Source organism: Lactuca virosa, chromosome 9 (genome assembly GCF_052849685.1).
Source record: "Lactuca virosa cultivar CGN04683 chromosome 9, Lactuca_virosa_CGN04683_v6, whole genome shotgun sequence".
Classification (NCBI taxonomy): Eukaryota; Viridiplantae; Streptophyta; class Magnoliopsida; order Asterales; family Asteraceae; genus Lactuca; species Lactuca virosa.
In genome coordinates, this window is record NC_136434.1 from 216,416,338 (window position 1) to 216,428,876 (window position 12,539).

Consider the following 12,539-nt stretch of genomic DNA (forward strand, 5'->3'; position numbering starts at 1 on the left):
TACGACAAAATGGTTGTGCCTAAATAAACAGAGGCGCCCCGCGTCTCCAGGCTAAATCCTGAAAAATTTGCGATTATTTCATCCGTGCCACCTACTTTGTTCATTGCTTCTACTTTTCCTTAGACTTTAAAACCACCAATCAAATAATGGAAAAACACAATCAGAGCCCTGGTGTCATAGATTAGAAAGTAGGTTGAGGGAGTGTTTTGACACAATTGTGGTTTGCTTGCCATTAACAGCCGATTAAAAGGTAGGTAGTAGGGATCGAGTTGTTTGAGGTAGGTGGCTCTGATACCATAAAAAGGTGAATAAAACAATAATTTTAATTTGTCATGTGTGTTTTTACATAGAGATACATGAGGCTCAAATAACTAAGAACTATATAAGGTAAGGAGAAATACTAAGAGCTACATAAGGAATTATCTTAAGAAGTTACAACAACCTTTAACTAACAATAATATTCTAAAAAACTAATTTAATTAAATATTGTTTTGGGTTTGGTCGTTATAGTTCCACCATCGGGATATGGTCTACATCCATGGGGAGAAACAAACGACTTGTATTATTAATTAAGCATTCAAAAAAGGAAAAAATGTAGGTTATAAATCACTTACAAGTGACCAAAATTGAGTAACATAAGCTTTGTCTTCAAATAAATAGCTATACCAAGTGGACATTTCAGTGAAAATTTGCAACTTCAAGTCGCAAATTTGGTTTGATTCACAAAACTCAAATAATAGATACATAAAGTAGCCGAAAAATGTCTAGCATTTGGTGATTTTAAGCTGTCCAGAAGATTTTCCAAATATTCGAACGGTTATGTGCTTAGGTTGGATGTATTTTTACCATGTTTTATACATATTAGCATCACATTATGTATATATTCACTACATGTTCATGCATTTCACAACATCTTGGAATTTTGCTCAAAATTGTGGTGTGGGTTATTATTCAAAAGTGGGAGTGTCACGCTGTCACGCTATCAATAATATATATATATATATATATATATATATATATATATATATATATATATATATTATAACAGCAAGAATTTATTAAAAAACAGCAAGAAGGTGGAATTACAAGCTACAATAGATAGGGTTATCAACCCATGAGTCCCAAGACAAAGATCTCCCCCACTTAGCTCTATTTTTAAGCCACAAAAACCCTAAAGCTTTGACATCAAAAACAAGAAGAGAAGGATTTTTCACTTTGCTATTAAAGATCAAACCGTTCCTGTACGTCCAAATAACCCATAAGAAGGCCTTAGAGATCGCGTCCATGGTATCTTTCTTTCTGTTGCCTTTTTTGTGGATTGAGTTTACACCAATGAGGTTGTCCAAAGAGTCATTTTCTTGGCTCTTAGATGAGGGTCTTGATGAAGTGGTTAAAGATTCCTGGTTTGCCCCGTCTACCGGTTTGATGGTTTTCTCAAAAATTGAAAGATTATCGAGGAAGTTGAGAGCTCTTAAAAATAATATAAAATCTTGGCGGCTTTTCATCAACAATAAGAAGAATGAAGAACTTCAGACTCTTCAAACTAAAGTTGTGGCTTTAAATGTGATTGCTGAAGCCATTGGTTTAGACGACATATCCCTCAAAGAAAGATCAGATACCTTGTTAAAAATTCAAGAGTTACAAACGCATAAGATGCTTGACATTAGACAGAAGGCTAGGTGCAAGTGGGTTTTAGAGGGGGACGAGAACTCAAGGTTTTTCCATGGTATCGTCAACATGAACATGAAGAGAGCTCGAATAAATGGCTTAAACATCAACGGGGTGTGGACTACCAATCCGAAAAGCATAAAAAATGAGGTTTTTAATTTCTTCAAGAACAAGTTCAAAGAAAATCTTCCCTGTAGACCGACCTTCATAAGTTCCAAATTCAGAATCCTTACAGACCTAGATCGGAACTACCTGGAATCGACGTTCACGACTGATGAAATTAAAGATGCCGTGTGGAATTGTGGTAATGATAAATGCCCAGGTCCAGATGGTTTCAACTTTAAGTTCATAAAGAATTATTGGGATATTATTGGGGGTGATGTGGTGGAGGCGGTGAAACATTTTGAACTTATAAGGTCTTAAACCCACGTAGTAATGTGTCATTCATTTCTCTGGTTCCCAAAACAAATGACCCTGTCAACCTTATGGAGTATAGGTCGATTAATCTTATTGGGTGCATCACGAAAATTATCTCAAAAACTTTGGCTTGTCGCCTTAAAAAGGTTATCGGGTCTATTGTTAGTATCGCGCAATCATCCTATGTTAGCGGAAGGAATATCATGGACGGACCGTTAGTGGTGAATGAGATTATATCGTGGGCAAAGAGGAAAAAGAAAAAAGTTCTTTTGTTTAAAGTTGATTTCGACAAAGCTTTTGACTCTTTAAGTTGGAATTATTTGGAGGATGTCATGAGGCAAATGGGGTTTGGAAACACATGGCGAAGCTGGGTCCGGGCTATTCTTTCATCCTCGAAGGTCTCGGTTCTGGTCAATGGATCCCCTACCAAAGAATTCTTTTTAGAAAAAGGGGTGAGACAGGGAGATCCACTCTCCCCTTTTCTATACATTATTGCAGCAGAGGGTCTCAAAGTCGTTTTGGAAGAGGCTATACAAAAAAGGATCTTTGAAGGAATTGAGATGACTAATGAAGGGCCAAATATCTCCCTTTTTCAATATGCCGATGACGCCATTTTCTTGGGGAAATGGTCTAAGGACAATGCTAGAAATCTTCAAAGAATCTTTACTTGCTTTCACCTTGCGTCTGGTCTAAAGGTGAACCTTCGGAAGAGCAAGATTTTAGGTATTGGAGTTTCTAGAGGAGAGGTATCATCTATGGCTCGATTGTTGAAGTGTCATGAAGGCGAACTTCCATTCTATTATCTTGGTATGCCGGTGGGTGGAAAGTCTTCTAATGTGTCTACTTGGGTTCCTCTTATTGACAAGTTCCAAAAAAAACTTTCAATGTGGAAAGCAGGAACTCTTTCCATAGGAGGGAGACTAACGTTGATAAGGTCCGTTCTTGATAGCCTTGGAACATTTCTCTTTTTGCTTTATAAGGTCCCTAAAAAGGTAATTTCAAAGCTCGAAAGTATCCGTAACGGATTCTTATGGGGTGCGTCCTTGAATCAAAAAAAGATCACCTGGATTACGTGACAGAAAACCATGAACTCCAAAGCTTTATCAATAATATTATTGATTTAACATTTCCGGACAAATGCAATGTAATTCAATTTGTATATAATATAGTAAAGTGTAGTATGTCTCATTCTTTATTGTTGTTAATTTTCAATGCAGGTAAATTCATTGTTTCTTTATTGTTGTTAATTTTCAATGGGAGTAAATGTATGTTTGTTATGTAAAATCTCTTATCACTTTTATGCTTTAATATGCTGTAGCTAAAAGTGTATAATCTTATCTTAAGTCTTAGAATAACCTTTTGGATGGATATAGAAGTTTAATTATTTTAGTGAAATACTGAAATCACAAATTACGAAGTTAATAGTTGATGATTTGAGACAAATATGTACTAGATAAGATAAATTTTTTATAAAAATACAATTACTAAAAGATTAAATACTTAACCCATAAAATAATATAAATTTATTGTAGTTCTTTATAATTTTTTTCCTTCAATTTCTACACACAAATTTAACGAATACAAGGGTATTTTGATTTTTTTTAAGGAGTATCTAATGTAAAATGGATAAAGTTGTTGCACCCAGAAAACAATTATTGGTGCCGTTGTTCAAAACAAATACGAGGGTATTTTAGTCTTTTAGAATACGCCTCGATTATTTCCAATCACAATAATTAAAAATGGAAAATGAATTGAAAATCAAGAATAGGGGGAAAGGGGGCAGAACCTCCAAATTAGGGTTCATATCACGACCGATAGGAAAAAAGCAAACGTAAACCCTAACCCCAGAAGACCAGAGATTCAACACGCGAAATCCATCTCGATTTGCGTTTCACAGACGCAGACAAGAAATCGACAAGAACATAAGGGGGAATCTAGAGATTAGAGGCTCAATCAACTGTTTGTTGGTAATCTTCATCCATCGTCAACCCCTTTTGTTTGTTTTTTTTCATTTCCAAGAATTTGATCGGTCATGCGAGGCGGCAAAGGAGGAGCTGCGGCGTCTAAGGCGGCACTTCCGGTGACCGTCGGATCGGGATCGGGAACAGAAATTAGGTTTAGAGGGGTGAGAAAGAGACCATGGGGTCGATTCGTTGCAGAAATTAGAGATCCATTGAAGAAGGCCAGGGTTTGGCTTGGTACCTTCGATTCGGCGGAGGATGCTGCTCGTGCTTACGACGCCGCAGCTCGGACCCTCCGTGGAGTTAAAGCGAAGACGAATTTCCCCTTAACGATTCCGTCAACGGCTCAACATCAACAAAACCTTAACGATCGCCATCCTTTCTTTGACTCTCCGGAGCACGAAATTATCGTACCTCAGAGGCCGACGTGTAGCGGTATGAGTAGCACCGTGGAGTCTTTCAGTGGCCCAAGACCGCTGACGACGGCGGATGTTGTATTACCTCGTGTACATCACCCTCAGAAGCAACCAGCGGCCACCGATAGTTGTTGCGATTACTGCGATTCTTCTTCATCTGTGGTGGTTGATGAAGAAGATGCCGGGGATATTGCTTCTTCTTCGTTTCAGAAAACCATGCTGCCCTTCGATTTAAACATGCCACCTCCGGTTGATGACGTCCCCTTTGATTCTCCCATAGGCGATGACCTTCACTGCACAGAGCTTCGTCTTTGAGGATGAACATCTATTTGATGTCTCAATTTTTTTATATTTTTCTGCAGAAAAATGTCTTCTCTTACATTTGACATGGTTAAGCCTTCATTAAGATATATAAGTGAGCCTTATCTGATGAATGAATATGATGTTGTGAGCAAGCTGTTCTTGATTTCATAAGTAAGCTTATAAAATCTGATAACTCTCTTGATGTCAAATGTTTCTTCTTGTCATTCTGCTTAATCTAAAAATGGAGGATTGATTTCTCAAAGTAACTATGGATTTGTTTCCTTTGACTTTGCTCTATACTTATATACTTGATTTAATCTATGTTCTTGGTTAGAAACTGTAGTTATCTCCATGCTATATGCTCTATCTATTGGGTTTACATTCTATATATTTGTTCATTCTTCTTGTTTGCCTTGGTGGTGAGCTAGTTGGTGATATATGAAATATTTTGTTGATGAAGCAATGTTATATATATAAGATTTGTTATCATTTTATTTTCATGATACTTGCTTGATGCACAATGTTATAAGGTCTACACTCTTGTGTCTTCTTGGTGTATTATTCTATGATATACGGTTTTTGGAGATTTTTCTATGAGTATTCCAAAATGATTCTTTTTTTTGTGAATTTGGAAGTTTTTACTAGGGCTTTTATTTCCTTTTCCGAGTTAATTTTGTTTGTATTTGTTTGGGAGTATCGACCATACTTTGGTTATCTTTCCACCCTCAATTTGGTGCGAAAGACATGGGTGCAATGCCAGAAAGTGGAAGACCTTGTGGAGTTGTGTGACAATGAGAATTAGAGATCCAAATCGAGCATCTTTTGGGCAACAAGGAAGAAGTCTTTCCTTTTGCAAGGAAACAAAAGAGAAAGGAATTAAGTTGGAAAAGAGAAAACGACAATTTTTTATTTTTTTTTTTCAATTTTGCTTGGTTTCTTTTTGGTGAAAAGTGAATAGTAGGATGGTAGTGTTGTTTGTTTTCCCACTTGATCGGCTTGAAATTGGGTGGATGGTTTTGAAGAAGAGAAATTTGAAATGGCAAACCTTTCGTTTTCATTATTTAAAAGACTCAAGAACAAGGTGTTTGAGGGATCTTGTGGAACGTAGACTAAGTCTGAATCGAGTGTTTGGGATGAGGATTCATGTTTATGAAACTTAAATGCATCTTGTTTGTGACATCAATGTTGTTTATGACACCCATGGGAGGAGAAGACCGAGGTGATTACCATATATGACATCAATGGGGATTACAAAGACTCGAGGATGAGTCTTTTTGTATAGGAGGTGGTTATGTCCGAAACTGCCATCAAGCAAGACAAGCAAAGTGTAATGAAATGTCCTAAATGTGTTGTCACCCCTCACCTCTTTTGCGAATATAGGAGGTATATTAGGGCTATTATTTCCTTTTTAAGCCATTTTTTTCTTATTTTTGAAGAAGTTTATGGTATTCATTAAATATATTTAGAGTTGATTATCAACTTTGACTGTTAATTTTGAAGATGGAACTTTATTTTGGGTTGATTTTGGTTGTGTATTTTCCATGATTGTAAAGTTGATCTAATGTAGCTAGAACTTAGAATTTATTCTATGACAATATTTGTTCTACTTTAAAATTTATCATTTATTAATATCCAATATAATTTTGTTTAATAGAGGAAACTCCACTTAAAAACTAAAATAATATATGTGAATTGTGTTAAATAAAGCATGTTTGATAAAAGTTTTAATCATAACCCCGTTAAGGCATTGACCATATAAAAAAATCTCAGATCACATAATAACTATATTTTTTAAAAATAATAAAATATGATCATGAATTTTGAAAAAAAATGAAAATGTTTTATAATTTTTGAAGGTGCTATCTTGGATGTTAATGTTGAAACTGGAATTTTCCAAAATACATTATTATTTTCAAAATGGTACCTTCTATTTAAGGTGATGTTTTCATTCTCAAACACGACTTCAACAATTTCCTTCGACAATCCTATGGATAAGTTTAATCACATGTTGATTTTCTTTAGCAAAAACAAAAGTATGTTTTCTCTGTTTTTTATAGTATGAAAACTTTTTTTTTTGAAAATCATGAACATATTAATCTTAGAAGTTAGTTGAAAAACTTTGAAACATAAAATCATGCTATATTTTCATGTTTGATGTTGATGAACTTTTTGGAAAATGATGAACATGTTCGAAATAGAAACATGTTTAAATTGTTTTACAGTCAAGCATTCACATTCACATAAGACTATTTGTTTTGAAAAAAAGAATGTGACAAATATGACTTATTAGCATGTTACTTCCAAGACCCAATTAGATAGTCCCAACAAATGTCTTAGCCATCAACGTTGTTACGACCATTCATTTAAGTATGAAGTGTTTTTAAAATTTAATATTTTGGGTTTTGGCGGTTACCCGATGGGTAACGACTCCTAAAAAAGGGAAATCGGAACAGAAACCGGTCCTTGGTGGTTCCTACTTTTAGGAACTAGACCTGGAACCAGTGACTTCGATTCTGATTTCGGAACCAACAGTTCCAATGCGATTCCTGTTCCAAAAGCGGGTACCCGCTATCCGTGGTCACCCCTAGTCTTCGTATTGTAACACCCGTTTTTCTTAGAATATATTTTGAATGGTTTAAAGTTTTGAATTTATCAGATTCCGGTATTTGGAGCTGGAGGTGTGACAGGTTCGTTTAGATCGTGGTGCGCCTGCCATGTGTCTAGGTGCGGGGTGTCATAAGTAAGGCGTGACGCGCCTGGCCTGTTGGGCCATAAACCTAAGCCTCGAGATTTGGGCCTATTTAATGACATTAATCCCTAAGGTTTTGTCATTCCTTTAGCCTCCAACTCCAGAGAGCCTCCATTGAAACCCTAATCTGTAACGTCCTAAACTCCCAGGTTAAAATTTTCATTTATAAAATAATAAAAACATCCATTATTCAGAAATCAGAGTTAAAGGAGACAATGTGGAAGAATCATAAATCTGCTGATGTGTGTACAGTCCCGCCTTCGCAATCCGATAAGTACCTGCAAAATATTTAATCCACAACTATAAGAACAAAGCTTAGAGAGTTCCCCAAAAATATCTCATGCATCACAACATAACAATCAACTATGGGTTATCAGCAATCCTAGGGACTATCAGCAGTCCCAGTGGGCTAACAGCACGCCATGTAGATTAACAGCACACCACCCGGGTTATCAGGAACCCTGGGGACTATCAGCAGTCCCATGGACTTTCATCAGTCCAGGAGTTATCAGCAACTCAATTCACATATAGCAAAAATCAATAGATAAGACCCAGCTGGTTAACATGTACATACTACCACACATGGAAGTATATTGAGAGGACTCACCTCGCAAGAAGCAGCTAAACACCACAACTCTCACCCAACAAGGACTGATCCTACATGGCACCTAACAGCAATAAAGAGTACCCGCTCAGCCTACACTCCAAAACCCTTGGTTTAACCAAAAGTCAATGGTCAAAGTCAAAGTCAACAACCAACAATGTCAACCATCGAGCCTCACATCGTGAACAACCCTTGGTCATGTCATGAGGGCACATTCGACCCGATTCCAACTCGACTGGCTCCAACTCAGCCAACTCGGTTACAGACAACCCATTGGAAAAACCTCACGACGTAAACATTCCTCTGTCACGTTATGAGTACAAAAGACACAACAAATGCGGGTTCTTTCATGGTCACGTCGTGACACCCTTAGTGTCACGTTATGACTATAGTCTGAATCAACGTTTTAATGATTTGAGTCCTTAGTACATTAAGTCATCAACTCCAACTTTCCAAAAGGCTTTACCCATTCCAAAGCACCATAAAAATCATTGTTTTTTTAGACATGTATGTCCAATGCACGTCTTAAATACAAGCTAGGTCAAAATGACCATAATAAGATCCTAACTTCAAGCATGGTGCCCACAAGATCATGAAATATCAAATCCATGGACCGAAAATACTCTTGTGACAAAGTAGAATGATAAAATTGCAAACATTATCACATCCCACAATGCAATCTTCATTAAATGGACCAAAAACAAGCTTAGAATCCAGATCTAGCAACTTATAAGCGTAAAGGTGGAAACTTGAATCATACCCAAGGTCCATAAGATAGTTGTAAGCTGAGATCTTCTTAAGTAAGGCTCCAAAACTCCATCTTAAAAGATCTTTTTTCCAAAATCCACCAAGAACTCCAAAAATGGATGAAAGAGGAGAGGGGAGGCTCAAAGTGGTAAAAAGGATGCTAAGGTTTCTCTCAAGGGGTTCTAGATATGATGGAGGGTAAAAAAATACCCCTAAACATGAATCCTTACCTTTAAATACATTGAAAACCCTAAAAATTTTATGGGCTTAGGCTTCACAGTTTTCACCTCATGACATCCTGCTTGTCAGCTCTTGAGGGCTCTCACGTCGTGACAACATTCCTCTCACCTCGTGAGAACGGTTATTCCCCAAATACCACTCCAACTTCAAATAATCATAACTTCTTCGTTTGAACTCCGTTTTGACGGTCTTTATATGCACGTAAAGGTATTAACGAACCCCACAACCATATATAATCACTTTTGGCTTAATACATGTCGAACTAAAACCATAATTCATGCAAGAAGCCTAATATATAACTTTTCCCATTTTACCTCAAAGCACAATTCGATGGCTTTAATCACTTAACCCAACATTATCAACATCCAGTAGGGTCTAAGCTCTATTACCTTGAATCCTAAGACCTTTAATCAATCCATTTATGGGCTACTATCCCGATAATAGAAACATCTAAAAACTAGGTGTTACATAATTTCTCTCTCTTTTTCTCTCTTGTGTTCTTGAACCTTTTCCTCTTTGTTTGGTGAAGCTTGAGGATGAGGTAGATCATTGTGGTGTTTTGGTGTTTGGTTTAGAAGAAGATCCAACACCCACTTATGCTTTTAGACATTTTTTAAGTCAGAAAGTCTCTTCCTTTATGCATTTTTCCTATAGATCTAGGATGTGGGAGCTTGTATGGTCATTTTTTTGTCCCTTTTAACATTGTTATTGGAGTTTTGGGGAACTCCAAGACCTCTAATTGTTATTTAGAAGTTTTGGACCTTTAAAAGTGTTAAAGATCCAACCTTTTTCATGATCCATCCATGGATCTATGAGTTTGATAGATTTTGGTCACTTTTATGTAGTTTTAATTGGTCCCTTTGATGTCACTTTTTAGAGTTTGAAGAGCTCTAGAGCTTAGGACTAATGTTTAGGATCAGATCTAGACATTTAGTGGAGTAAAGAATGCATGCATGAGCTCTCTTTGATCCATGCATGAAGAAATGACCATTTTGTTCACTTTTACAACTTAGGGTTTGAGATCTCGATTGTTTAAGCCATAAATATGGATAAAGTTGAAAATTTTGTCCATTAAGACATTGAGAAGTTCCATATATGAGAATTATGTAACACCGTAAATTTCCAAACAAAATTTTCATTTAAAAATCACATTAATTTCATTATCACAATCACAAAAAATCCAAACTATTTAGTTATCAAAACACATGCTCATAAATTGTTCAAAACACAATCCAGGATCCTCCAAATCATATCTCCACTCGTGTGTGTACAATCAAGCTGGTGCCTTCCCGTGATCCTGAGAAGTACCTGAAACACATAACACATAACACGGTAAGCACAAAGCTTAGTGAGTTCCCTAAAATATCACACACATCTCATTAGCCTCTCGTGGCTATACTCAATAATACCCTCCGGTCAATGTATCTCAGTGGAACCCTTCGGTCCCACAACTCGGGTGGACCCTCCGGTCCTAACTCAGTAAGCTTAGAATAACACACAACATAAATCACAAAGACATAATGCAAGATATCACAATACTCAATATAAGCACATAAGGCCCTCCGGTCACACAAAGGTTACCACTCTAAGTAAGTATAGTGAGAAGACTCGCCTCGTAAGCAAGCAAGGAAACCGAATACCCCTCGAACAGTCTAACCCCCACCTACATGTAGTAAGCATCTCCAATTAACACTTAAAGATCACAACTCTAAATAAACTCATGATAGTCCCTCTTTAACTCTTGGGATGGGTAAAAGACCATTTTACCCCTCCATGACCTCTATCTCTCAAGTATGACCAAACCCTAAAGTCAACAGAAGTCAACACTCTAGTCAACAATCCGTGTTGACCCAACTCGTCGAGTGCATCTATGCGACTCGTCGAGTCCCTTCGGTTCCTTAGAACCCTCATGAAAGTCCAACTCAACTCACCGAGTTGACCCGTCAACTCGTCGAGTTACCGCATGTTCAGTCTCATCAGGAAAACCCTAGCCGACTCGTCGAGTCAGCTCATTGACTCGGCGAGTCCATTCAGTCTGTATTCTCATTCAGACGTTTTAAGGTAGATCTACCACTCCAAACCCTAGATCTAGCCTCCCAAGGCTCAAATGTCACGTAAAGCTTCGATATTTACGTTCATGCATGACATATTTGCTCCATAATGCCAATACAAGCTCCCACAAGGGTTTGGTGCTCAAAGGCTTGCCTCTAGCCCCATAAAGCTTGGGTCTTTTGACTCACAAGACCTCCTACAATTCAGATCTGAGGTTTCAACCTCAAGATATGCTCAAGGGACTCAATAACACAAGATGGATGGGGAAAAGCCCTAGAACTCCCCAAACTAAGATCTCATAAGAAAAATGATCAAGATAACATATTTTTACCTCAAACAGAAGCTATCCTCTAAGATCCTCTAGATCCAAACGTCCCTCCTTGCTCCAAGCCTTGATACTTTCCTCTTCTTCTCTCAAGGTGCACCAAAATGCTCAAGATAGCCTCTCCTTCTCACACAACAAGCTAAAACTCGTTTAGGGTTCTTCACAGTGCTCAAGGGTGATGAGGGAGGCGGAAATGATGGCGTAAGGCCCTTTAAATAGGACACAAACCTGAAGATTTAGGGTTTCCTCGCACAGCGCCAACTCGGCGAGTCGGCTCTCTGACTCGTCGAGTTGGTCATCAAACCCACGTGACCAATCCGATTCTACTCGACGAGTCGGGCATACAACTCGTCGAGTCACTCATTCAATCCCAAAAATAAATATATAAATATTATACATGAGATTTGGGTGCTCAATGCGCCTTTTTAAGGCATTTCCCAAGTAATTTTTTGTTTTTTTGGGTGTGGCGTGCCTGTTTGACTTTCTAGATGTTGACTTTGACTTTTGACGTTGGCCAGTGACTTTTTGACAAGTTTGACTTTTGGTCAAACTTTGAGCTTAAGACTGAGGTTTGACATGACTGTAATCAAGTGGTTCGTGTTGCTGATCCCTTCGAGTTATGAGTGTGTGTTGGTTCATTTTTTATTCAGGTGAATTTACTCATTATACTTTGTGTGACATTGTATGTCCAGTGTGGTAGATTGGTTTAGCACTGTTAGAGTATGGTTAAGTGTTATGTTGGTTAGTCTATTTATCTGGTATGCTTTGATTATAGGGGATGATGGTTATGTGCCTACAAGCCCACCAGAATGGAAGTTGTAAGTTCAACGGGTCTTTGGGATAATGACTATGTGCCTATAGGTCCACTGAGGTGTTGACTATGAGCTGATTATGGCTGGAAGTTCTACAAGTCTTTGGGATGATTGTTTTATGCGTATAGGCCCTCTGAGGTGTAGACTATGAGCCTTGTTTGTATGCATTGTGTATGTAATGTTGATTTGTAATATTTTGGGGAACACACTAAACGGATTGAATATTTTTCAAGTCGTTATATTGT

At 37.5% G+C, this 12,539-nt stretch overlaps 1 protein-coding gene across 1 annotated transcript; it reads left to right on the forward strand.

Annotated features, from left to right (window-relative positions):
* Positions 1 to 3,820: 3,820 nt before the first annotated feature.
* Positions 3,821 to 4,917, forward strand: LOC145137955 (ethylene-responsive transcription factor 3-like). Its single transcript, XM_079072097.1, has one exon. The coding sequence runs from the start codon at positions 4,118 to 4,120 to the stop codon at positions 4,775 to 4,777; it is 660 nt and encodes a 219-aa protein (XP_078928223.1). The 5' UTR covers positions 3,821 to 4,117; the 3' UTR covers positions 4,778 to 4,917.
* The last annotated feature ends 7,622 nt before the right edge of the window (positions 4,918 to 12,539 follow it).